We start from the raw sequence: 27871 nt of genomic DNA, 5'->3' as shown, positions 1-27871 counted from the left end.
TGCAGTGCTGGGTAGATTGCCAGCCCTGCAAAATGTCACCCTTCTCCTTATTTCAAGGTCTACCTAATAATGAAGGATGCTTACTCAGATTACCGACATGACAGTGATTGTTGTGTAAAGCACCTCTTATCAGAGCTTTGATCTTCAGGCTCCGTTCTTATCTCTTTCTTACAGCACCCATCTGAATAGCTATGCCAATCCTTGTATTCTCTCCCGTTTCAAAGACGAAGCACTGTCTTCTTCATCAAGGACCTCATTATAACGGGTGCAGCAAAGCCATTACAATAGGATACTTCTCACAATGATATGCCATGCAGGACACAATACGATATGAAGCACAATAAACGTTATGGTGCGGATGGGCTATTAAAGGCTGTCTGGTTTAAAAGGCAACTCATGAACGAGATAAGAACCTGCAACACGTTGCTGTGCCCTGCTTGTGGCTCTGTATGGTGATACAGAGGACACACACACACACACAGCTCTATAACTTGTCATGATTCCCCGATACACAATGGAACTGCACAGAACTGGTGCCGGTTAGACTAAAGCTGTTTAATTTGACAACACAGAAACATGTGTGGGTTCCCAGAGAACAAACCACTAGACAGATGCTTCAATATCCATTTCCTAAGACCAGTCTAGTACCTGTCTTGTTATATTATCAATCACTAAGTAATATGGTCAAACACTAATTAAATATAAAAAGAGAAATACTTTTATTCCATACTGTGTATGTGTTTTCTGCGTTTAGAAGAATTTCCATATATTTATTCGTTTTTCACATTCCTTTGTACCGGGTATAAGTCAGATTAAACTTCCTCACGTAATAATAAATATATAATATGTATTTAAAATAAATTGTTAAATGGCTGTTTTATAACCTGCGTTTGACTCCTCTTTACTGGACAGCAGCCACACTATAAAACCGCATGGCTTGGTACCATAAGTACAAACATAGACAAACAAGTTCCCGCCCTTGCTATCTGATTGGTCCACGGTATATAGATCAGCAGATGTTTTGAAACTGACGCCATTGTGGCTCTAACAATGAGTCAGTTTCTGGACTCAAACTATAGAGACGATAGAACCAATATGGCGAACATGTAAATACAGTTGCATACCCCGCCTCTATATAAATGACGTATTAGTCTTGCCTGTTTGTTATATTTGCACAAACTACGCACGCCACGCCCCTGGCTCAGCCTCGTGGAACTCTGACGCTGGAGAAGTTTGCGGCAGTTGGTGAGAGAGGGAGCTGAGAAGCGGTGGTGTTATTATTTTTTTTAATCCTTTCAACGAGGAATTTAAGTTTTTTGAAAAGTTGTCACTCTTCAAAAACAAGCAGTTTATTACTGGATAGTTCCCGGAATACACGTTCGTATTTGTTTAATCTGAGTAAGTTAACATTTACGTTATTTTAAAGTGAATGCTGGGGTTTTTGTCTCTGTTATTTCATCAGACAGTTGTCGGTTTTCGCTTTGGGTTAAGCCTGGGTCTGCCGAAATAGGAGGGGCGGGAGGACGTTCACGATTCGTGTGTGAAAATATTTACTGGTATTTAAGGTTATATTGTACTGTAGCGCTTATTTATTAGACACCACACACACACACACACACACACACACACAGTGAGCACTACCTTTTTTTTAATGGGTCTAATCTGTACTAAATATTTGGGAGAGATGACAACTGTCAATGTCAGCGGTTTGTGAGGGAGCCAGTTGTAGAGTTCAGGTGGAAGAGATGCCCATATGCGTTCTGAGTGCGGTGTCGTGTGTCTCCGAGTCAGACCCCCAAATAAACCCATGACAGAGCTTTTTTTTGCTTCCAAAAATGTATAAAGAAGCCATAACCTCGCATTGACCGTGTGTGGCCGAGTGATGCTTTGTTTTGTGGTTGTCAAGGATTCTGAAAATATCTATTTTGATTTTGACAGGTTTATAATTTAATTGTTTGATTAGCAAACATTTGAAACAAGATTTTTATGATTTAAAACATGAAAATATGGAAGTGAACCAAGACATTTTGGCCTCATAGCTGTCTTTGGATGCAGGTTTCTCTGTGCTGTGACAGTACCCTCAAGAGTCAGTGATGGTACTAGACAGGTATTGCGTTTCCAAATACGAAAACCATATTAATAAAGACAATACAAACTGACATTGTTGTCAGAGCTTTGGAGACAGACTTTTGTACAGCACATATTACATTTTTTAAATTGGAATAATACCTTAAATAGAGTCTACGAAACCATTGGACTGTCAGCCTTTAAAATTGGGGTGTGATGTTAACATTAATTCAATGTTATATTTTGTTTCCTGGAGAAGCTACAACACTGTCTGCCTAAAATACACAACATTTAGTTTACCCCTGTTACTGTAATCCTCTTATGTCAAAGTCGGACCTGCTGCAGAGCATTCAAACACAGTCTATTATCACCACACACTGACTCATTACAATTCATGTCACAAAGTTATCAGTTAAAGTTTGAGGCCTGCAGTTAATCAACTGTGGTAATGTGTTTACTTCTTACATAGTGGAAATGTTTTTATTTGGAATGTTTATATTTTCAGCAGTGGGGTGTGTGGTGGTGCCTCCTTTGAAACTTGATGTCTGTCCAGTTTCTTGATTTCACAGAGGCCATTATTGTTTATACAGCCTAGAGGAGGGTGAGCTGGTAATGAAATTAAGGGGGCCCATCTAATGCTGATTTATGTGGAATGATTTGCAGAACAGTCCCCAGTTAATCACTATAAAATAAGATGACATGCCATGTTCACACATTTTCTGCTGTCAGTATGAATACATCTTGGATGTCTCACATCACGTGAACTTTTGGATGGATCTACTAATTGAATAGTTTTTTTATTTATTTTATTGTATTTCAGAAGAGAGTTGCATATGAAGAGGATATCCCAGTTTCTTAGACATTCTGTAAATGGCTCCAGCCCTGACTGAAACAGCCACTGATGGACATGGGGTCCACCTGTCATCTCCACTACCTTCCAGTGCCATTGCACCAGACACAGCTATCCTTGGGAAAGAATCAGGAACATCCCAACAGAAACTGATGGGGAACAGTGACGCACAATCTGCCTGGCTCAAGCTGACTTACCCACACTCTCCTAATGGTTCCAGTGATGACATAATGGATTTAGAGCACACACCCTTTGGATCCCCTTTAACTCAAGCCTCGGGACATTATAAACATGTTCTACTAGCTAGCACCAACTCTCTGTTTAATCTACTTTCCCTAAACAAGAACCATTCAATTATGATCTGTCCAAGAGGTTCTTGCAAAGATTTCTCTGATCATCCAAATGTTTTTTTTGTTTCAGTTCCAGATATTAAGCGTAAAGTTGTTCCAACAGTTTGTGAGAAAACAGGCCCCAATTTTAGGCAGGAAAGTACGCCAGAAGGTGACGCTGTGATGAATTCTTCTCAAACGACAAACCGCAGGCACAGCGTAAGTGAATCTAATGCTTCAGCCAAGGGCCCAATTACATTCTTGACCCCGACCAAAATAAACGGGTCATTGGGGAAAGCACCGGCATCGCATGGCAGTGCTGTCAAAGTGGGTTTCAATGCCAAGCAGTGGGATTCAGATGAAGCAAGAGATCTGTTACTTACCAATTGCACAGCTGGGAAAGAAACTGGAATGAACAGCCAGCTGTTTCAGTGCCTTACCAAGCATCAAACTCTTGTGAATCAGGCAAGCAAGATACAAAAACGCTTACAGATTCTCCTAGGGGAGCATGCTGCAGAACACTGCAGTAACCAGATTGGGGGGCTGGTAGATCATCATCTCCGATCAAAAGCCTTCCGCAGCTCAGCTGGGACCGGGCCCACTTGTAGCCCTTTAGTAAACAGCTCCTTTGATCATTCTGAAGTGGAGCAGGGACCTTTCAAAAGCAATCAAAATGAATCCATGCCAACAAGATGTACTTTAGAAGTCCAGGAGTTTGCCTGCTCAGTTAAAGCAGTGCTCTCCCGGGTTGAAGAGACTCTGGACTCTGATGCCACTGGTAGCAGTTCGGATGAGGAATGGGACCAAGAATTAGCACCGGGGAAAAGGAATTTGCCAGTGTAAGTAAAGTTTACCATTGAAACTGTAAAATCATTATTCATTGGAATGAAAAACACGCTTCATAGATTATGATGTGTGTTTTCTAATTTATGCAGTTTAACAGTAGCAGCAATTTTTGAGTTAAGTATACAATCTGAAATTGAATTGTTCTTCTGCTGACTTTTATTTATTATATAAAACAGTTCCTCACTGTCTAACACAGAAACTAATTAAACAGGTAAATACTAACCAGCAGATACATTTGTCATCAATCAGACAGGTGGGATTCATAAAAACAAAAGGGTCATGTTCAGACATTAACCCAAACCATCATCTGGATGGTTGAACAGAATTTGACGTTGTATCTAGTTACTGTATGAGTCATATGCAAGCCAATAAAAGCAATCAAAACAAGTGAAATGTGCCAGTGACCTAACCGAGTGTGTGATTCATTTTATTCATTTTCAAGTGTAAGAACAAAGAAGACTTACACTAGGCTGGTGTGAGCAGAAAGTCTCTCATGTTCACTGCCAAACTGCCTTAATGTCAAAGAAAATCCGAGATTCGAGTGAAGTAACACAGATCAAGCATCAGTCACAACTTACTGGCAGATAACCTCGGCTCTTAGAGGCTCTGCTGGAATACAAGTGGATTTTGAGTGGGAAAATTTGGCTTCTTAAGTAGTTTAAATCAGTTGGCAAAAAACAACAATTGTATACTTATATACAAAATAAATGATTCATAGCTTTAAAGGTACAGTGCCTCGTGCAGTTTTAATAATAGTTTTTACATATTTAACTTGAAAAACCAAAATGAAAAAAGGAAAATCTTAAATTTCTGCAAAATACTATACAGATAATTTAGATTTTTACAGTTTATCAGCTGGAGACTCTGGACTCTGATGCCACTGACAGCAGTTCGGATGAGGAATGGGACCAAGAATTAGCACCGGGGAAAATGTTTTGTAATGATTTTTTTTTTGTGCTGTGGGATTGCAAAACACTACCATGTGGCTGTGATTATGGCTACACCCTTAATATGTTCAGCACTGAAAATAAGAGAGCAGCAGGTTTTGTGTTATGTTCTGTGTTGCTTTTGTATGCTATGTGTATACAACATGTATTTGTTCATTCAAACAGGCTATTTTAATTTTGTTTTAATCACTGATTGCATCTTTAAATACTTTAAAGAACTACTGCCGCTTGATGGAAACTTGTTGGAAGTGTCCCTTTGCTAAACTCATTCACTGTGTGTGTGGCCTCAGATGGACTAGTGTGTACTGTAGTTCAATTTGCAGTTGAACATGTAGTGACCTGCAAAATATTTCTGGGCTGCCAGCTAAAGTTTCTTTCTACCAAGGAGCATTTTCATTGAAAATCTCAGTACAGTACTGTTTACACACATATTAACCTTTGGCAGAAACAGGAATGGTTATTGACTTGCAATGTGCACATATGGTAGCTGGTGAACTTGAATAAACAGTTCACATGGAAACAAGCTGAAGCTCTTTTAAAAGCAGTGGGATCTCATAAACTACTCTTGGACTGACACTTCTTATTCCCCACTGGGGATAATATACTGTAGTGGAGGTGTCCATACGTACGCTACATTTATCATATTTTACAGTTTTTATAAAGCGTTATCTTCGATCTGTCATCTGTAAGTATCAAGCACCCAAAAAAATATCCAAATAGTAATAGGACATTATTGTTTATTTATTCTATATGAAAAATAAGCATAGCTGTCTTTGGTTTTAAAGAAGGATCAACACCAGTTTCAACCACAGGTACATCGTTTATTGAATGTTGTATAAAATAATATTTATATAACTTACTGGAATCCTTTTTATATATTTAATAGACAGGCTGTTACCTGAGTAGTAAAGATGCAATTTATATAGTAATTTTAATTGTAAACCACATGCTGTACCTCACTGGCTTCGTTTAGTGTATGGTCCTCTGCCTTGTTTAAGTTCATCATTAACATTCCTTCTCCTTGTGAAATGACCCACATTCTTCCTGTGTTTTTCTGCTGCAAACCTTCTCTGTTATGTCATTGTGTTCACCACCTATTCCATACACACATCTGTTAGGTGCAACGCATGCAGTACATTCTAATGTGAGAGTTTACAGCCTATGAGTAGTTCATGGCTGTATTGGAAACAGACATGCCCGGTTTAAAACCATTCATCCACTCTAGTTCAAAATGTGCACTTTGTTTATCTTCAGTGGAGGGTGAACGCAACCTCCTACAATCAATGCTATCTTGAGAGTGAAAGTGGGTTTACTGTATTTATTGGCTGTGCTGCATTCAAAATATTCTTTGCATTTTTATAACAATCTAGTTCTAAAAAAGGATACAAAAATACTATTTTGACATGGAAATATTGCTATTGTGTATGGCAGAATATATTACATCTTATTAAAGCACTGATGGGAGTTAAATACAGTAGGGCACATTGATGGAAATCGACAGACCAATTGGTTTAAGTACTGTGTTATATCTATGGTCCTGTGGGTTATATGGGACCTCTGATTGTCGATAGAGACAGAGATATCTACCCACATCCCAGATGATTTGTGTCGAAAATATCCCCCAAAAGCTCTATCAATACAATGTACAGTACTACTGTATATGTGCATCTTTGTAACTACTATGAATCTGGAGTTTCTATGCTATAAGGTGGGTAACAATGTTACTGTGAAGTGAATCCTTTCAACTCTCCACAAATAAAGCAGTTTTGCTGCTCCGTTAAGTTCTGCTGTTCTCCTTTGTGAAAAATAAAACTCCCTCTGTTTAGAAAAGCTTTAACTTAGGTTCAGCAACCTTGGGTTTTAAATAGTTCTCATTGGCCAGCCCAGATAACCATTACATTTTAGTTTGAAGTGAGCAGCTCATGAAATTCCCGAGTTTGCAGCGAAACGCTATGGCAACTGGTGCATGAAACTGCTAGCAGACGGTTACAAGGAAAGGTAATATAATTGTGAGCGCCATGGAAACACAGAACAATTTACTAATCATTTATTTGTGGCACAGACTGAGCCCATTAACTGATAGGGTGAAACAAAAACATGCTTTCCTTTAGTTCTTGTAGACCCTTTCTCTGTTATACCAGGAACAAGTTAGGGACTAGTAATCCAAACAATGGGGGTGGAAACAAAAGCTAGGAGCAGTATACAAATGAATCACCAGAACCATGTCAGGGACTGGGATCAGTGATGTGCTGTTTTACAGGGTTTTGAGAAATAAGAGAATACAGCACACGCTCTGAAATGAGGGTGATTAAAACATACAATATTATAACAGAAGAAAGCTTACAGTTATAACAAAGCCAGCTAAAATAAGACTATCCTCTCCAATTACTGTTATTTGTGTTTATGCTTTAGATATACTTAAAGAACATGAATACACTGAATGGCAAACATTTCGACTACAAGTTTTTAGATCTCCTTGTCTTTAGATTTAAGACTTCTAGTCAAAATGTTTGTCATTGAATGTATTTGCTTTCTTTTAGTACTGCATATGTACATTTAGCAATATTGAGTGTTTAATAGTTATGTTTTGTTTTTGGGTTTTTTTTTGTGTGCAACCTGTGATGTTGTACTGAAAGGAAATTACATTGTAAACACAGTTGTTGATTGCTCATTAAAGCAAAATTCAGTTGATACTATATAGTATTATATAGCCAGAAACTTTTTTTTATGTGGTATGTATAGTCTTTATGCACTTTCGGCCTTTACAAAATAAATATTGTTTTTCAAAGTAGAGTGTGTAGTTTTGTTTAGTGCGCTTTTTCATATAGCAATTACTGTACGTTATTTGTGCCAAGCTTTGCTGAACAGGAGCCAGCCATTGTAAATTTAAATCTAACTCAGAGGTCGCACTAGCTTTTCTGTTCATGCATTCCTGAAACGCACATGCCCAAAATTTTGCATCCCATCCATCAGATACTAAACGACCAGTTGTTAACACAAAGGCTAATAAACTCCAGGGATGTGCATTTTGGTACATTTTTATGAACGTTTAAACGCTCTGCTATATCATAGTTTAAACAATCTCTGTCTGTGCATAGATATGCATATGAATACTGACACACTTTTCTTTCTGCTTAGGGTGCGTTCGTAAACTCAATCTCAGAGTGTCAGAGCACACTCTGACCGTTTGTAAACTCCTCGAGCGCTCCCTCTGTGGTGTCGTTTGTCGTTTGAGGAGATGAATTTGGGAGCGCTCAGAGCACACTCTGGCTGCTCCAGCTTCAGAGCTGGATTCTCAGAGCGTTCACATTCATAATCGCTAACGGCTCGCTGTGGTGCATGTGGGTATATTATAAACCTATTTTTATTATTTATTTCTATATTTGTCATTTTAATGTTTTTTTGAGAAAAAAAAAAAGATATTCCACATATATGAAGGGGAGAAAGGGGAGGACTCGGGAGTCGTCTACACGCTAGCCTTGTTCAACATCAATTAGCACTGACCAGTTTTTCTTTTTTTTTTTTTTTTTTAAACAGTACCGCTGCACAAAAAAAAAAAAAAAATTCAAACTGAATAGCAGCAGTAATAATTACAGTAGTATTAGACTTAAGAGTTGAAAACTCATGTAAAAAAATATAAATAAAAAAATCGGTTATATCGGTCTAAGAACTGCATAATGATCATAGTAAATAATAGTACTATCAGTATTAAACCGTTTTAGGTCGTTCGAAAACTAAAGAGAAAATTCACGCTCTGAAGCACTTCGAAGAGATTTCTCCTGGCCAAGAGGCAACAATGTTACAGCATGACAGAAAGGGCACAAAACATGAAAGAAAACAGACAGATAATGAAAAAAATGCATGTACATCACATATAAAATCAAATCCAGCAGGTACAGGAGTCAGTCAACAGTGAGTCAAGCTGGCCATTAAAAACACCCTCAGAAACAAAGCCAGGCAGTTTTAGTTTCATCTTCATGTGCTTTCATCTTTTTCTGCATTCCAATAACAGCTTCACCATGTCTGTGTCTTTTAAGCGAAGATTCTTAAAAATCTGTACATATGCATTTTTTTGCCCAGCAGCTTTTTCACACACACTACAGTACATCTTGCCGTCTCGATAAACGAGCTACGGGCACTGCATTTCCCATTCATAATTATAAGAATGTGTTTTTCATTTGCGTTTTTATGCATTACTACTGCTTGCAACTGCTTTCTGTCTTTGGTCACTGTGGTACAGTCTCCGGCTCAGAGAACCCCCCTCGGGAAGCAAGCAAAGTGTTCTCCAAGACGGAGTTGGCCACCAGACACAATATGAATCACTAAACTAAATAAACTTGTCATGATGCACGTGCATCAACATATGACATGAAATGAATAAGTATGTGTATGGTAATAAACTATAATAATAAAGTAACAGACAAACTAACGTTATTAAACTAACTGTCAAACTAAATTAACACCACCCCTACACACATTAAAAAAATGCAACAGCAATATATAAGACATGCACATTATTTAACAATGGTGAAGCAGCCCACCACAATGGGAAACATCGAATTGCTCTGTGACTTGTGTCTGATTTCAGGTTTTTTTTAAGAGCTCAAACAATTTCCAACTTTTTGTAGCAAGAGAAACAGCGGCGAATTTCACCGTTTTGTTTACATGCCATTTTATAGCAATGAGGTACACTCATGGAAATCAAAATAATAGATTACCACGAATATGCATGTCTGTGCCCATTTCCCATTCTGTGCGTCCCATGAATGCAAGACAAAATATTTTTCCGTCCAATGGATTTATTCTGCGTCCAGACGCAAAATTTTGCGTTAACGCAACCTCTGCTAACCAAAAATGTTATCAATGTTATCAAAAGGCTGAGTTAAGGGAAAATAGCTATTTAAAAAATGCTTATAAGGGAATAGTTTTTTCATGGCTTGGATTAGCTTTTGGGGTTTATGGATACACAGGGATTATACAACCATTAAAATATATAAGATGTGTATAAAATCCATGAACTATCATGCAAGGCTTATTTGGATTTGAATATAAATTGAATATCTTACATAATGAAAGCAGAGTCTGTCTGAATGGCACTATTGAGATAAGCAAAGGATAAGTGTGTTCATCTTTCAAGAATTAAAAATGAGACACTGTTTGTACCTAGTACCTTTCTGTAATTGAATGTACTTTTTTATGTTGGAAATTCAGCAGATTCATACACATACATTTTTTAAACAGTTAATTTGTTGTTATTCATTACTTGTTTTTTAATATTAAAAAGCCTTTGAATTCAAATTGTCTGTGACACAAATTTCTTGAAGAAACTGCATGACAAATACACATCGTGTCATATAAATCTGATCATAAATTCCACGATAATTTGTTTCTGGGCACACTTTAAATATCAGCAATAAAGAACAAAGAATCCTGGCATTCACATACAGTTTTAAAATTCATCAAAACTACTGGCATTGCAGTCATTTGAAACCTATGACAAATATTTTGACATCCAGCAGCAGAGGAGAACTGAGCTGTAAATGGATGTCTAATCCAGACAATCTCCTAGAGAGATAAAGACGAGGGAGGTTAGAATTGCCTTGCTTTGCTCTGTGCATGATTGTTCTCAAGCATGCTGTTGGGACTACTAGCATGAACATGTTCCCTGTGATGCATTAACAAACAGTACTGTAATTACAATAACATATTCCAAACATAATGTCTTTATGACAATTAATCAGTGTGCTTGTCAGTGTGACTTTGCTCATAGTAATTACAGAGCACAGTTTTGTGTCCAGTGTGTATTCCTCTTTAAGTGATTTTGCGCTGATTATGGTAGTTCAGTAGGTTGTCCAAAATGATTTCTGAACATCATTTTATTTTGAGCTTATTCCTATTTTTATTGTTTTTTCCACAGTAATCACACTTGTGAATGGAGATGGCTCTCAGAACGAGCTGAAATTGGCAGCCGTTGGACATGGCTTCAAGCCAGAATATCTGATCTTGAATATAAAATCCAACATCTTAGTGACCTCCACACACAGATACACTCCACAAAGGTAAGACCACCCTGATGTTAATCAACCTTTATAATTAACCATATTCTAACACTGGGGCCATTTTACAGGAGAGGTTTCTCAAAATTGAGTGACTTACATTATTACAATAGTTTTAAAAAAAATGGGTTGCTCTATTCTAGTACAGATCCCCTCAAATCAAGTTTTAAAGTTTGGATAGTAAGTTACTCTAGTATACAGTAGCAGGGACCCCTTCATGTAATCTCAAGTGATTGCTGCACACCCCTTGTCTCCACTCGTTCCAGCCTCCTATACTGGAGTCAACTTTAAAGTAACTGCTAGCTCTTTTTGCATCTGCTGTTAATCTGTTTCATTCTAGAAATGGGATTTCTTTTGTAGCATAAACATGAATTCTGTTTCTCTACTGGAAATGGCAATGTAATGTCTATTGATACTCTGCCATTTTATCTACCGTATAAGCAAATATATGTGCATCTTACTTCATATGCTGTGACCCATGCCACTAGAATATAAAATAGGAACTGCTGCTGGTCATTATTTGATAGACATAGGCACGGATGTGACATAACACAACACATATAGCTATGTCAGATACTATCTGCCACTGGAAGATCTGTCCATCTGTCCTGTGGCATAAGCTACTGTGCCACCCATGGGTTGATTAATACATGAGTATTTCTTAGCTTCTACATTGGTGATTGACAGATTTCCCTGAAGAAAGAAAAAGTGTATTAATGTGTTTCTTGACCCAGTTATGTGAATGCTGTTTTCTAGGGGAGAGTAATCCTGCAAGATTCCCAGCCCTTAAGTGACAGGCTGATTCAGCAGATGCTATTGACAGAAACTGCAGGTCTATTGAACACTGCCAGAGATAATACAACCCCTGCAGAGATAGAGGAGTTTTCCTTAGAACATGATTTTGAAATGGAACCAAGCAGCCCTACTCACCTCCTCAGAAATATAGAGAGACAGGTAAGCCATAATGGACCATGGCTCTTTGAACTCTGCAAACCAAATAGCCTTTTACTTGATGTAGACTGGTAGTTCATACAGCCCAATCTAAGATTAGGTCATTAAACTGAACTTGACCAACAACAGCTTTTATTATTGCAATTACCAGCTACAAGCAGCTACCAAGTATTACCTGTTTTGCAATGCTCCCTGGCTATGTCTGTCAGTACTGTGTTGTACTGTGTGTAGTTACAATAGGCCACCTATGTCTAAAAGACCACTTTTAGATGGTTGTAGTATAAGCATGTATAGTATATTTTCACAGAAATTGGAATTGTATGTTATGGTCGAAGTCTTGTGAAAAAGGCTTATTTGTATTAAAGTATAATTTCTCTAAATACACTTTGAAAGTGTTTTAATTGTAATTGTTAATTGTTATCAACAGAGTGCCCAGCTTACAGAAATAGTCAGCAGTTTGATACCACCTCTCAGTTTCTCCCCCTCTTCCTCTCCTGTCTCATCCAAACCGTGCAGTTGGAAAGGACAGTCAAAAAGGTACAACATATTTTTGAAAGTTTTCTTCTCTTATGTAGCAAGGTACATATTTTGGAAGACTGGAGAAGAAAGTTTTAAGTGAATAAATGTAACTTTCCCTCCTTTATAACAAGCAAACTCAGACTTTGTCACAGAAATATAACTTATAAACTGGCTAAAATGACAGTTGTGTGGCAGTAATGTGATGCCACTGTACACCTTGGGCTGCCTCTTCACTTTCAGCCAGTATCATCAGGGAATATAAGTGATGTCTGACTGATAGTCTTGAGGAACCTGCAGTACTCTACATACCTGAGCTGGCAGTCACATACCTGTAATGTGTTCTTAATATCATTACCCGGGATATGTAGTTACTGACATATGTGGTAGGTCTATAGTATTTGTGTACCTAAATGTTATTTTTCCAAGGACACTTAGTTTGTTATTTAAATATAAAATATGCAAATAGTTCATGTAAGTTTTTCCTCAAAATGAATAATTCAAATTTCTGTATGTAAACTTGACATCATTCCTAGAAATGTCATGAGCTTGTAGACACCCCTTCCCCCAGTGCATACATCTGACCCCAGTGTCTGTTCAAACATTGAACTGTTCAGCACATGTGCTGCTAGAATTACAGAAACAATAACTGAAGATGAGTTGATGGTAATGCCAATCGTTTTCCTGTTCCTCTAGTCTTGCTTTTAGTCAATCATTTAAAAAATGAAGTTATTTTAATTAATTGTTTTGCTCAATGCGTTCTAAAATGTAATCAGGGAAAAAATAGCTATTTTAAGTGGAATTACGTATGAATGGGGTATGACGCTATCTGATTTTTTTTTTTTCATTCAATGTTTACTTCAATGTTGTTTACTTTAATAAAAAAATAACAATCTAATTAAGATGTTTAGTTGTTTTTCTTACATCTCTGCCCTTTATTCTGCTAAAAAGATAAATATTTCAAATCCCTTTGCCTAGGAACAGTAGCCTTCAAGCCTTGAAGTGCATTCCATTCAACTAGCCAGAAAACGCATTAATGGCTGACAACTATGCAGAAACATTCTCTGCACATAAAAAATCACCAAAGTTACTAATTCCACCTACCGACGTACTGACAAAGCAGGGGAAAATGGTCAAAGTGCCCTCCTGGGTGGAATGTTCTTTATGCAGCAGCTTTCATTTCCTGTCCCACTGAGTGTTTTTATTGAACCTGCCTAGTGAGTTGTGATAGCATAGCAAGAGTAACAGCCTGGGAAATCTAATTTAAGGAGAAGTCACTGTCCTTGCATTGATCTTAGCAGGGGTTTGGATAAATCACTCTATATCCTGTAACTAGCAAGATTAAAAAACACTTCAGCTTGTAAGAGAGCTTTCTTTTACATTGCATTTCAGATATAGTTGTCACTGTATATTTGGCTATGACTTTGTCAGATGAAAGACTTACTTGGTATTAAAAATATGACAATATTGTATTACTATAATAGAGATGTACATTAAAGATACTTGGAAAGAGTTACATATTAGCCTTACATGTCCTTCCTTTAGTACAGCTACCCCATCACAACCTGATACAAATTTCTCGAGTGGCGCATCCGGTAAAGGCACTCTGCTTGGAGTGCAGGATGCGCCCTATAGCCTGGACATTGCCGGTTCGAGTCCAGGCTATTCCATTGCCAACCGTGGACGGGAGCTCACAGGGGGCGGCGCACAATTGGCCAAGTGCTGCCAGGAGGGGGGCTTAGGTTGGCCAGGGTGTCCTCGGCTCACTGCACACCAGCGACCCCTGTGGTCTGGCCGGGCACCTGCGGGCTTGCCTGTAAGTTGCCCAGAGCTGCGTTGTCCTCCAACTCTGTAGCTCTGAAGTGGCTGCATGGTGACCCTGCAGTGTGTAAAGAAGCGGTTGGCTGACGGCACACGCTTCGGAGGACAGCGTGTGTTCATCTTCGCCCCTCCCCAGTCAACGCAGGGGTGGTAGTGGTGAGCTGAGCCTAAAAATAATTGGACATTCTAAATTGGGAGAAAATAATAAAATAATTGCCAACTACTAAATAAAATAATAATTTTATTTCTTGCTTCAGTAGGATTTGTGAGTTAAATGTAGTCTTTTTGATGTACACATTACATGGCTGCTTGGTATTTTTCTGAAGTACATATAACAATGTGTGTTATTTTTGCATTTTACTTTTGTTTCTTTACAGCAAAGTAGAAAGCAGAGATGTGTTTTCTAAAAGACTCAGCTGTGTGTCTGGCCAGCACAGTATTAAAAAGCGACGAGTTAGTAAAAGAAAACGGAGAGTTCCCCATATAAACAGCACATGTGTGTCAGCCAGAACAAGGCCCCTTCGAACTTACCAGAAACGCAGACTCTTTACTTTAGACTCTCAAAAGGTAAGAATAGAAGTCATTCCGGCCCTTAAACTTCTATATTTGTATGTATCTGTAGAAACTCTTTATTTAGTAATTGTGGCAAAGTGGTGATTGATTACAGGTGCGTGTAGTGCAGAGTGGATACAAGAACACACAGACAATGATTTTTCAGGTGCAAGGGTGTTTATTGATTTATTATACAATGTCCAGAGCCTTATGGCGAACACCTGTAAATAATGAATGATGGAAGTGATACAACGGCGTGTATCACTTCGTTTGTAATCCTCGGGTTTGACCCAAAACCAAATAACAAAAGTCCAAGTTCTATTACACCCACACAAAACACAAAACAAACACAGTTACCAGTGAGTGATATTAGTGCGCGTGGTGAAAGTGTTGGTGTCTGGGTTTGTTGCTGGCTGAATAGCGACAGCTCCGGATCTTTAGTAGCAGTCTAAAATTACAAACAAACAGTTTTTACTCAGACAACTAAAACACAACACTCACGTTTTTAGCAACACAGGATACTCCTTCTAGGTTTGTTCTAACCATTTCTAAAGGAACAGATCACTTACAATATGTCCCCTATTTAGACCCTCGCTCATGACCCCTAGGTTAACAAGCGCATCCGCTCCTCCAATCCTCAGATGCCATGGCGTTTACCATCTGGATCATTGAGTTTGGGTACCGTAGCTTCGCCCCTTTCCTAAATGACCTACCCTACGGAATAAATTGTCGTGCCATTTAGTTAAGGGTACTCTGTTCCTTTTACACAGTGCCCTCACAGGTTCGAAAGGGAGATCTAACTCCAAGAATCATTCGATCTCTGTCACAGTAATGCATTCATGTTGTTATTTTAACTTCACACACATCCTTCATATCATAAAGCTACTATTGATCGATCGGCAGCAGTGTGACACAGATACTGTAGGTTAATGGTCCAAAACTTGCAATTTTGCCTCTTGGGTAGAAATGTAGAATTGTATCACTTGAGTGGGATATTTTAAATGAGAACAGTTTTTCTTTACATGGCTTCTGGGCTCTAGTTATCTATGTTGGTAATGAATGTAAAGAATGTTGGGAACATGCCAATTCCTCTACTCACAAGTTTAACAGTGTGGGCAGTAATTTCATTGCATAGGACTGCTCTCGGGCCGCCCTCAGAGCCTAGATATTGGTAATTGTTAGTTTACTTAAGCTGAATTCCTTTGGGGATCGAAACAAATATTTACACTAGTGCAGTGAGTATGTACTGTATGAAGATGAAAACAGCTGAAGTTAAGGGCCGATAATTTCAAATAAAAAAAAGACATTTAAATGCATTCTGTTACATTCCAAGACAACGTATTATTTGTTTGTCTTTTGGTAAAAGTTTTTTTTTTTTTTTTTTAGTAAAGCTTGGCTACAGAAAAAGAAGTTACCTTGCTGAAGGGATGATAGGTAAATTTGAATTTTGTGAGCCTCGACAATATCCATTTGAGACTAAATGCGAGTCAATTGCGATTTGAAAATGTCTTTAGACAAGCATTATTTGTCTTATTAATGTGCCTAAAAAGGAAAAATGAATTCAAACAGCATATCTTACAACAACTGGCCTTTCATTTGATATTTTTCATCTTTGTGGAAGGATGTATACGTTAGAGTGAGTTTAAGCTCTGTCATGGTTCAGATCATTTAAATAGACTCCCACTTCTAGTAAGAAGGCTCATATGGTAGAAGGGAACAGAGGATTTTTTAATTTAATTCTTTTGAGTCAACCTAAAACAATGATTAAAAAGCATCAGAGCATTTATATTGAACAAATTAGACTCAAGTATTTAGGAAAGCTCCCCATGTCATTCTGTAAAGTTAGAGGTCAGTGTTGTAGATCTCAGCAGGAGCACTGGGAGTCAAACAGAAAAGAGCGTTCCTGTAAACAGTCAATGAATACATCCCTATAAATCCTTGTGTCACGTGACATCAGGTCCAGTTAAGAAGAAAAACTAATTGGCTTGTTATTTGCCATGGTGTAACTACGTCAATCCAAAATCAACAAACGGTCTTGTTTAACATCCTTTCTGTGAAACATCAACACCCACATCTTTCAGATGATCCATTTGTCCTGGCTGTGAGAAACAGCTTCTCCTTCATGGCTAAACTTGTACACCCACTGGAAAAAAACATGTTATACTTTGTAGATAGTCATGCTGGAAAATACAGGAGAAACATTATCTGCTGGATACAACTTGGAGTGTTTAAAATCTCAAGGAAAACTGTCTAAAGCAAAAGCTGATCTTTTAAATATTTTTTAAACATCAGTGAACACGCACCAGCCTTTAAAATCGGAGATCTAAACTAGATAACCCAATACTGGTACACATCCAGCACTCAACACACAAACAATTCAAATCACAAAGTACAGCTTTGAGCAAACAGATAAAACAAAGGAAGGTTACATTTTATTCAGTTTTACAATTTTAAGCATGGTCTGAGTTGTGATAATTTTACAAAGAAAAGTGTCTTCAACAGCAATTTTTTATTTTTCAATATACCATTGCAGGCCCAGTTACCTCCAACTGCCCCATGTCAATGTAACAGTCACTATGATCACCACTGTGAGTCCGTAAGAATGACAAAAACTGAGCAGATGGGACTGCTGGAATCTTCCTTTCACCCTGTACTGTCAGTATCATCAGGTAAGTTACTTTACTCAGAAGGTATTACAATTCATTTCATTTCATTATACTATTTCATCAAATTGCTTCATTGAATTGCTGTCAAGATGTTGCAAAACTGTTCTGATGAATAAGGAGTTTCACAAATAAAATGTTTACTCTATATGTACGTGTCCAAGCATGTGAATTACTCAAAATGAGGACTTTTTATGCAGTGCTATTGTTATGTAGGGTATTTATATCACTGTACCTGAAATGCCTTATACATGTCCATTTATTTATGCAATAAAAATAGAGGCATCTCACCATGAAGACTGAATTGAAAGTCATTTGTGTGTATTGCTACCAAGGGATCTAGATTTAAGAATCCCATGCACATCTTGCAGCACACTTCTGTTTGTGCATTGCTGTGCAGAAAGCATGATGTAATAGTAATACACCTTGAAGAATAAAGGATCAGTCAGTAGAGGGTTGTCTGTGCTTTCATGTGTATTTTAAGAACACACAATGGTAGGAAACACATTCAAAGTCTTAAGATTGCATACATAAAACATTTGCCACACTGAATAATTAAGTAGATATAAATACTGTACCACTTGAAGAGAAGGACCTGTCTAATTCAAGAACATTTTCAGATTGTCCATTAAAAAAACCAGAAAACACTTTTTCCATGTGTTTTGGTTCATATATTCGTTGTGTAAAGGACACTTTGTTGTTGCATTGTTATGTTGCCTAGCTTTAGTAATTTTGATCTGTTTTTAAATGTGATTAACATTTGTTACATATTTTTATATGTTTGTACCCATTCTATTATAAGTAATGTTTTTCTAATTCAAAATGTGTAGTTGCCATTTTGTTTTGTTTTAAAGCATCCACTCCTATTAGGGCTATTCAGCATTTCAGTATGCAGTACCTGTGATGAATCTGAGGTCCTAGAAATGTCCGTGGCATCCATGGCAACCAAATGTTTTCCCTTTGTTACTGGGTTTACTCTTCTGAAACTTGTAAAAGCCTGGAGCTTCAATAAATGAGAGTCTACACATTTCAAAGCAAGCTCAAAAGCGAAGAATACATTTATTTAGAAAAAATAAACGTAGAGACACAAAGTACGGATCATTTCTCTCATTGTGGTTGGCTGAGAAAGACAGGAGAGAAGGCAGCCAGTAGGAACAGCAGTATGTCGAAGTCTGCTGCCGTACGGCCGGGAAACTATTAACAATGCAGAGGTTAAAATTAGAAAATGAAATCCTAAAACACTGGGTACTGGGTTGGGCCTGTTATCCAAGAGTCATCGTTCAACAACCATTCTTCATTATAAATTGGGGCAGAGAGAACTGTGCCACGTGGTAAAAAAGAATACTCTTTTGTTAGAAGGGTTAGATGATTGGGGTTTGCTAGTGTTAAGAACATATTGGCACAACCCAATCTAGTAGCTTGATTAATATATATTCTTGTCAAAACTTTATGTGCTTCTAATCTTTTAAAACACGTCTTTTTTTTATGAGACTTTTATTCTAAACATTCTAAAGTGCATGTCAGCAGCACTCCTGGTCTTGTTCTGTCTTGATATTTTGCAGATGTTCCTCTTCCTCTCCATCTGCACACATTACTGCAACAGGAGGATTGGGTGAACCGGCCAATTCCACCAACAGAGGATGTCAAACCTCCAGTCTTTACCAGCGATGGAAATGAGATGCCTGCTTTCACAACATTGATTGGTAAGAGAAGTGCTCTGTCTATAGCATATTACAACATATTATGCAGGTGACAGTGTGGAGCTTATATATAATTTCATAGCTTCTGTTCGTGGGACCCTCCTGAAGGTTATAGTGTAGCCAAGTGTGGTTTAATCCTCGAAAAAAGACACTCGTGAGGCAGTGGAGGGTAAAGAAAAAAACATTCACTCAGGTCTGTATGCCCATTTATATTACCATTTGGGTCTTCATACCAAAAGGATAATCTGATCCTAGTCATAGGAACCTCATGTATTACCACTGTGGACTGATGAGATATTAATCTGCTGTTCTGTTTTTATTCCAGATGAAGCTTTTCTGTCCCAACTGATGAAGCCTCCCTTTTACCTGCCTCCCTATCCAGAAGACAGTGCTTCTGATATCATGACATCCAAATCAACACTGTCCCATAAACAACCCACACAGGTACCATGCCATATCTAGCTGGAAGTCACAAGACTATATCAATTTTAAGTATCAGAGGAAAAAAGTGAAGTGATAATGAAGATCCTTGTCATTTGAACTATTAAAATAAGTCATGATTTTGAGTTCTGTGTTCCCTTTCCTACTGTGACAATTCTCAGTCCATTTCACCTGATGTAGTGACACCCAAGCTGTCCTGTAATCATAAGACCTAATGTAACCCACTGAATATTAAACCATCAAACATCTTTTCACAGAACTCTGCAAGGAGACGCCTTCGAAGTGAATGCTTCTATGACATTGACAATATTGTGATTCCTATGTCACTAGCTGCAAGCAGTAAGGTTGAGAAGCTGCAGTATAAGGACATTATCACTCCAAGGTACACTTTCCAGTTTATTAACATTATAAAATGTGCAGAACCATCAGGACTTAAGGAAATACTTTTCCCATCATAAAACCACAATATTTCATTAGAAACCAAAGCTGAAACATTTGGTTGATTTTTTAGCTTTGATGGTAAGTCATTTCTTGTTGCACGATATTAACTGAACTATTTCCATCCAAAATCTTAAGGAATTTTAAAAGGTTTTTACTAAGGTCTGCTGGATCAATTCTAGTACTACTACTCTGGAGGAAAAGGGGTAGTTTATTTGTATTTTTTTCAGTGATGGTAAACACAGTGTTCAGCCAGTTAATAGTATTACCTGTAATCTCATAAGTTTATACACTTACAATGCACATCTTAAAACACAAAAGGTCCCATTCTAATGATAGGCTAGCTTTTAACAAGTTAATACATCAGATTACTACAGTAAAAACATTTTATAGTTCCCCTGTAGTTTGTCAGTTAATGAACTTAAAACAAAATATGAGTAAAATTAAAGTTGACTTGTTCATTACTGTTGAGTTGTAGCACCTGCAAGTTGTCAGGATTACAGTGGGAACATGTGGGAAATAAGGCTGGATTCAATATTGTTTGCTGATAAAATGTCTGTCTCCAAACAACAGCTGGCGAGTTGTTGACATTCAACCTTTAGAGGGGATTCATTTGGAGGAAGGCGAGGTAAGACGTTGTCTACTTTAACACTTGTTTCACACTTGTATTCCATCATTAGTTTGAATCTTCTGTATTTATTAATATTCCTGTTATATAAGTAAGTATCAGTAAGTTTGGAGTGATTGCGGGATTTGGGCAGCTCTGATTCTCCTTAGTGGTTGAAGGGTCTGCCTCCAGACTAACAACACACTTGAAAAATCTGAACACTTCACTTCATTCCTCGGAAAGATTGCCTCCCAGAAACCAACTAAATTAATAATGGTGGGTTAAATAGAGAACAAAGCCAGCCCTCATTTTAGTATTACTTAAAATAAAACAAGTAATACTAAAATCCGTACAGCTGGCACTCCATTATCCAAAACCTGATTACTATCTAAACTGTGCTGGTGACATACTGTACAGTTTGGTGACAAAGTGTCTACCGCAATAACCTGTTTTTCTTTGTAGGTGGAAGACCTAGCAGATCAGCCTTTTTTTTCAAGGCATGTGAAATGTGAAGACAAGGAAAAAAAAAGGTGGACCCTTTGGGAGCAAAACAGATGGCCCAGACAAAATAGCAGGCAGGTGTACTTGGGGTGCTTTTAGATTACCCGAAAGAAATCCACTAATGCACTGCTTGATGTTTACGTTTTACAGATCAAGGTGTTTTTTGTTTACAACCTTGCAAGTTACAAACCTTACAAATTGTATGTCCTGTATTTCAGAACAGTGTAGCCTCAAAAATAAGCAAATACCAGTACAGTAATTGTCATGGAAAATACTTTATTTTAAAAACATATGCAGTCATTTAAATATAAACAGATATTTAAGATTCAATAAAGATACATTGTTTTACATTTTAATTAAAATATTTTCCCCATGACTAAATTTTGAATGAATTCTCAAACAGCATTATTATTTTTATGAAGTTTCTCATTTACTGTCTGTTTTCTGCATTCCATTTTATATTTTGGGAATTGGATGAAAGGGGTATTTTAGGCATCTTACCATTTGCATGTCAGTTTTCCAAAGCCATTAGAGTGTAAAGTAGATTTGCTACAGCTGTACAACAAGGGCCAAACACATAAAAAAAGCTTTGACTTACAAATGGAACATTAACACATTACTGTGTGTGGTTTACTCAAAACTAAGAGGGCAGCCTGCTGCACACATGTACAAACATACAGTTCTTTATTTTTTATTTACATTTATTAGTAGAAAGAGTAAAACTATATACAGTAGCTATCTGTGTAAGAACGTGTCTTGAAAGTTGTTCTTCCAAGCAGTGTTTATGGTATGAGTTATTGAGAAAATGGTCTATTGTTTACACTTTGAATACTGTCGAAGCTCAATTTGCATTGTGTTCCTGATAAGCTAGCTAATATCTGATGCATTTAAAAAGCTGATCCCACATTTAACATGTATTACATGCCAATAAAAATAAGAAATAAAAGAAATGTAATTATTTGTATTGTGTTTATTATTGCAGGTCCTCCAGTAAAAGCTCAGACTGTACTTTGCATCCTTTACATTCCCCATGGAATTGTACAGCTGGGGCCACTCAGAACATGCCATCCACACAAGGAGACTGCACCTGGCAAAACACAGCTCCCAATTCCTCTGCCCTAGAGGAGGATGACCAAGATGAAAAAGTAAGATCATGAAAAAAAAGTTACAAGAAGAAGTTTGCAGAAATAACTTCTGTATCCAGATTTCTGTATCAACTAACTCCTAGCCACACCGCACACAAGTTTTAATTATTCGTGCCTGTCAGCTAGTTCAGTAAAACACTAGCTGATCAGTCACGCACTCACAAGCGGTACTAAATTACTAAATACAAAATAACCAAACAATAACAAATAATAGCAAACGGCATTCTCACTCGTCCTCTATTTTAAATCATAGCATTATACCGATAAGGCTTTCTGCCTGTCATATTACAATAAATCATATAATACACTAATATTAACAATAATAATAACAGTGCACAGATACTATATACAAAGGGGGCGGGGCTCTGCGTCACAGCGTTGTATAAGGATTTATTTAGCTTAATAAGGTTGATTATAGATAAAAAAGATTGCAGGTTCCTATTGGCATAGAATGATTTACATACTGTACAGTATGTCCTGTTAACAAAATGTTAATTGTAACTCTGGTAACGATACTTTTCATGCATTGAAATACTGGTTTCTAATTAAATACTGCTTTGGATGTGAGAGGTTGCACGGGCTTTGTTTGTACATTTTGTTTCTTAGATCTTGTATACGTCTGACACTTTAATGAGTTAACTTGCTATTAAAGTACATGGTGCTAACAGAATAATTCCAGAAAGTCTCACTAATAGCCTATATATTACTATACGTCTCGATTTTCCTATATAAAAAAGGCACACATTGTGTTAAAGGTGAATGTGATTTTTCAGTTCTGTACTTCCAGTCAGCTTCCTAAAGTTGCATGAGTGAGTTCTTTGAAAGAAAATGCATAGCAAACATTAAGAATAGTTTTTCAATTTTTTTTGTGGAGAAATATGTCTCTAAAAAATGCATTCCGGGAGAGTTATTGTCTAAAAAATGTAAACCTTCAGAATTGTTTTTCCTGGATTTAATGACATTATTTTGTTAGCCATATGGACTTAAATTATTTATATATTCAGTTATTTTACTCTTTACTTATCTAGAAACAAGTATTCCTAAATTGATTCCTGGACGAAATTACTTAGATTTCAGCAAAATGACCACCCATCATTAAGTTAAAGATTTAAAGAATTTAAGTGAGATATTTTTTTATGTATTTTTTTCTCTTCTAGTTTATATTGCCTTGGGAAAGCAGAATTTTTCCTTTAGATGACCAAGAAGTTGAAGCCTTAAAGCCCCATAAAGTTTCACCATTTGAGGAACAGACCTCACAGCACATAAGAACTTGTTCCTCCAGTTCAGATGGTGGGGTGTATGAGAACACATCAGGAACCTCTGCTTGTACCACCATTGCACCACCTGCTGGAGATCCACTGCATGTTCCCAAGGAGGAACGCCACACTTCCAGTGGATGTCAAAATAGTAACAGAATACTGGTAAGCACTATGAGTAGACAGGGATGAAAGTGTTTTTTTCAGTTTTTTCAAAGAAAATAACAAGTATCTTCTTCATCAATTAAAATCATGTTTCATTTCAGTTCATTGGACATATAACAACATTCAGTAGTTAGTTGCCATGAGTATTAGGTACCCAGTTTGTTTTTCCTGCTCTATACCAGTGTAATTGGAATGCTACCCCCCACCCCACCACCATGTTTTATTCTATTAAACTGTGTTGTGTCATTTTCATATATTCTATCATTTGAAGATCACAATAAAATACTGATGTCATCAACATAAAAACAGTTCAGACAGTGTATACTGTGTTTACTGTATTTATTTGTTATAAGATCTTGATTTGTATAAGCTATATATTGTCTATTTCACAGCTTCCTATGAGAGAGCCAGAAAGCAGAAGGGATATCACGGTGATATGCTAGCAATGAGCTTGACTGGAAGAGGACAGAACGTAGACCGGGATCAAGACGTGTTATACCAACATGTTTCTAGTATTCTAACAGTTTAGAAGGAAATGTATCCAAATGCAGTTTTATCTTTGTACTATATTGTCTTTTTATACTGTAAAATCTGTTTATTTTAGCAGTGTTTAGATTTTATTTTATTTTTTCTGTACTAAAACAAGCTGACATCTGTTTTCATTGTCAGCCGTTCTGTTACAGAGAAATGTACCTGAAGGTCAGTGAGCTAGATGGTAAAGAAAGTGATGGTTTGGTTTCTTTCTCAAAGATTACTAAGACCCACACCACTAATTGGACCTGATACCATGATCAAATAGTTTTTCTTTGCTGTAGCATTGAACATTAATATATATTAGATTTAGGTAATACAATATGCCAGATTAACTTGACACAGTACTGCATTCTTTGAAATTCTGCAGGCTAACACATGACACTATTGGCAAACATACTGACATATTATCTCACTGAAATTCTCCCCAAATACCACCATCTGCTGCTAGCATGTTTGGTCTGTTTTAAAGCAGATCTGTAACCATGTCACCTCCCTCAGTGTTTTTCTTTGTTGTTGTGTGCCAGATGTCTTTTGTTCAGTAGTAGCCTCTTGCATATCTTTTCTGTACCTGCTTCAGACTTGTTTTCTGACAATAAATAGTGGTCAGAAATGACTAGTTATAGAAAATGTGTAAGAATTCAGATATTGGTTTTTTTTTTTGTTATTTAGATTTTTGATCTCAGGCAAGATACTGAGCCATAGATATGTACAGATAAAAGATATACATTTTTACAAGAATAAGCATTTTTACAAGAATGTACTGTACTTTTAATTAAAAATAAGTAATTTATGAGGGAGCTTCAAATACATGAAACTAATAATATACTTTTGATAGTTAAAATGTAAACCACAACAAACAGAAAAAGCTAATGAAATTAAATTTCCATAACCAGACCATAAATGTCAGAATGAAACTTCCTCTATAAAATAGAGCTCTAACAAAGATTGATAAAGAAGTGACCTGCTATTGTGGAATGCCTTACATGTAGAAGCAGTACAGGTTTTATTGTCTTCTCTTTAAATCAAGAGTCTCACAACCATTCTACCCACAGGATCCCAACGGAAAAGCAGTATGTACTGAATAGAAATAAGCCTTAGCCTGTCTCAGTTCCGTATTCTGCATGGCCACTGTGTGATATTAATATGGAGAGATGAATCACCAAGTGTGCAGTGTCTCTTGTTACTGAACTGATGTCTCTTATACTGAGCATCACTTTGGGGACAAACAGTCCAGGTAAATAAATCCCCAGAGGTCTATCATACCAAAACAGTAGCATCTGGGGATTCAGCCAATTCTTCAGGATGTCTTTAGACCTGCTTTTGGGATCTACAGGCTGTACATGACAAAGGTATTTGCTATAACATTAGCCTTTTCAATCTGTCTAAATGATGGCAGATCTAAACACAAATAACTTGAACCACACGTTGTTTGGGAGATTGAAAGTGATAGATAGTGAGGCTAATTCTGGTACACCAGAATGCAGTCATTACGTCAGAAATCAGTGCCTAAGTAAAAATGTATTTCAACTCGCAGAAGGTTTTTTTGTGTGTGTGTGTGTTTTTTTTTTTGAAGAAATGTTACTCTAAAAGCTTAGTTACTTTACAAGCTATATTGTAGTGCAAAGATAACAGGATACCACAGAACCCAATAATATCCAGAAGGGGGTGCTGTAGTATTGTATTAAACTACACACAGCACAAGCCAAGACAGAATAAAACACTGTGGTCTTGGAGCCTTACTAAGAGGATGTTTTAGTGTTCAGTGCCATAGAATCACAGGAAATTGCAATATCCATATTCCAATTAAAATGCCTTATATTGGCTCAAAAACAGCAGTTTAACATCACTGCCACTGCAGAAATTAAAATAATATAGTCATGTTATTGGTATTTGGACATTTTAACAGGGTAGATTTCATTTTTGTGTTTGGGGAACTGAATACTTTTTAAAATAAAATTGACCTGTTCAAGAATACAAGTCCTGTATTTTAATTTAGTTCTGAAACCAAGGCACTGTAAATACCCCTGCTCTACAGAGTAATACTGTGGAGTCTGCAATGTCTAATGAGTTTACAGGTGCTGGCTTGAAGTGCTTAACCAGTGCAGAAGCAAACCCCCCCACAGTTGGAGTGGAATAACAAGAAGGTTAAGGGATAACCACTTGGTTTCCCAGATCCTGATAGACAGGAGCCATGTCTTGTCAGCAGGATGAGCTGCTAAGCTCAGGGACTTAGGGAATAAAAAGACAGGTCACTGAAAGGGAACAGTGACAGCCTGGCCCTTCTTCCACTATAAGTTATGGCTATTTTACATAAAATATTTTTTTTTTCATGTAAAATGATTTGTTCTTTTAACAACAAAACCATCCACCAACCAGTACAATGCTTTTTTTCCATGATTAAAGCAACAAAGTAACATCAATGAAAGTGTTTTTTCAGAAATGGTTGGAAATTTGATTCACCTTTTTCTAGGACATCTAGCCTATCAGATTCTCTCATTCTTAAATACCTAAAACCTCATCTTGAGCATACACCTCATGACAACTTGCAACAGAGTCACTATACCCTCCTTGCTGTTGTCTAAACAATCCCTGTAACTACTCACATCAAAACCTGACCTGACCTCAATCTTTAACTCTGCAGTTGCACCAGATTTGCACAGCCGTGAGATTTCTTTCGAATTACACAGAAACCATGCTGGCGCCCTGCTAATAACTTTTTTCTTGTAATCTACCCATCCTCAATTTAAAGATGCATTTCATCTTCAGATCTGGAACAGAGCTGACCAGTGGCGTTGGCTGGCCGAACTGACAGTAAAATAAGTACTGTTGACTGCATCCTAGCCTTGTTCATCTGCTGTCTTGTCATCTATCAGCAAAAAGGTATAGTACAATATGTGGTGGTGGTGGTAGCCATTGATGCAATTACTTATTTTTGATTATAGTATGTGAAGTCATGGTGTTCAGAGTCAGACACCTTATTGACTGTCTGATGTAACAGCTCCATTAGCTTAGCAAACAAGAACAGTGAGTCATCTGGATCATTGCAGCACTGTTGCAAGCTGTTCTTAGATCACTCTCTGTAAACCTGGCCAATTCGATCAATGATATTCCAATCAATAGAACTGGCCTTTAGGAGCCAGGAATTTGGTGCTTTGATGATTTTTCTGCATTGTGGGACTCATCCGTCAGCATTGCAAGCTGTGGACAGAGACAGATAAGGTTTACTGCACGTTGGATGCTTTTAAAGGAGAAACACAATTTGTCTGTATTGTCTAAAAACAAGCTGAACTAGTGATATAGTGAGAGCGAATGTCACTATGGGGGGAGGTCTTGATTAAAATGCCACTAGATGCTATTCTCCACCTCCAGTGTTTTTAGCTGCAGTTTCCATCTTCCTGGTGGCTGTGATAGCAGCTGCACTGACGCCCATTTTGGGTGCAGCCTTGAACATTTAAGCCTTGAATATTTGCTGCCTCCGTAGCCATG

General features: G+C 37.3%; 1 protein-coding gene across 1 annotated transcript; it reads left to right on the top strand.

Moving 5' to 3' along the window:
* Window positions 1-1198: 1198 nt before the first annotated feature.
* Window positions 1199-26308, top strand: LOC117401279 (KAT8 regulatory NSL complex subunit 1-like protein). Its single transcript, XM_034001847.3, has 15 exons — window positions 1199-1398; window positions 2888-4085; window positions 10957-11098; window positions 11852-12049; window positions 12474-12583; window positions 14761-14950; window positions 17469-17604; window positions 19161-19301; window positions 19624-19742; window positions 19997-20121; window positions 20751-20805; window positions 21247-21359; window positions 22268-22430; window positions 23588-23851; window positions 24244-26308. The coding sequence occupies exons 2-15, from the start codon at window positions 2938-2940 to the stop codon at window positions 24292-24294; spliced, it is 2955 nt and encodes a 984-aa protein (XP_033857738.3). The 5' UTR covers window positions 1199-1398; window positions 2888-2937; the 3' UTR covers window positions 24295-26308.
* The last annotated feature ends 1563 nt before the right edge of the window (window positions 26309-27871 follow it).

Source organism: Acipenser ruthenus, chromosome 10, assembly GCF_902713425.1.
Source record: "Acipenser ruthenus chromosome 10, fAciRut3.2 maternal haplotype, whole genome shotgun sequence".
Taxonomy (NCBI): Eukaryota; Metazoa; Chordata; class Actinopteri; order Acipenseriformes; family Acipenseridae; genus Acipenser; species Acipenser ruthenus.
This window is presented reverse-complemented; position numbering and strand designations above follow the sequence as displayed.

Excerpts from the sequence above, each read along its gene's own strand:
- LOC117401279 (XM_034001847.3), top strand. The coding sequence starts at position 2,938 with ATGGCTCCAGCCCTGACTGAAACAGCCACTGATGGACATGGGGTCCAC. Across the intron at positions 19,743-19,996 it reads CCCATAAACAACCCACACAG|AACTCTGCAAGGAGACGCCT; the intron begins GTACCATGCCAT and ends ATCTTTTCACAG. Across the intron at positions 23,852-24,243 it reads AAAATAGTAACAGAATACTG|CTTCCTATGAGAGAGCCAGA; the intron begins GTAAGCACTATG and ends TCTATTTCACAG.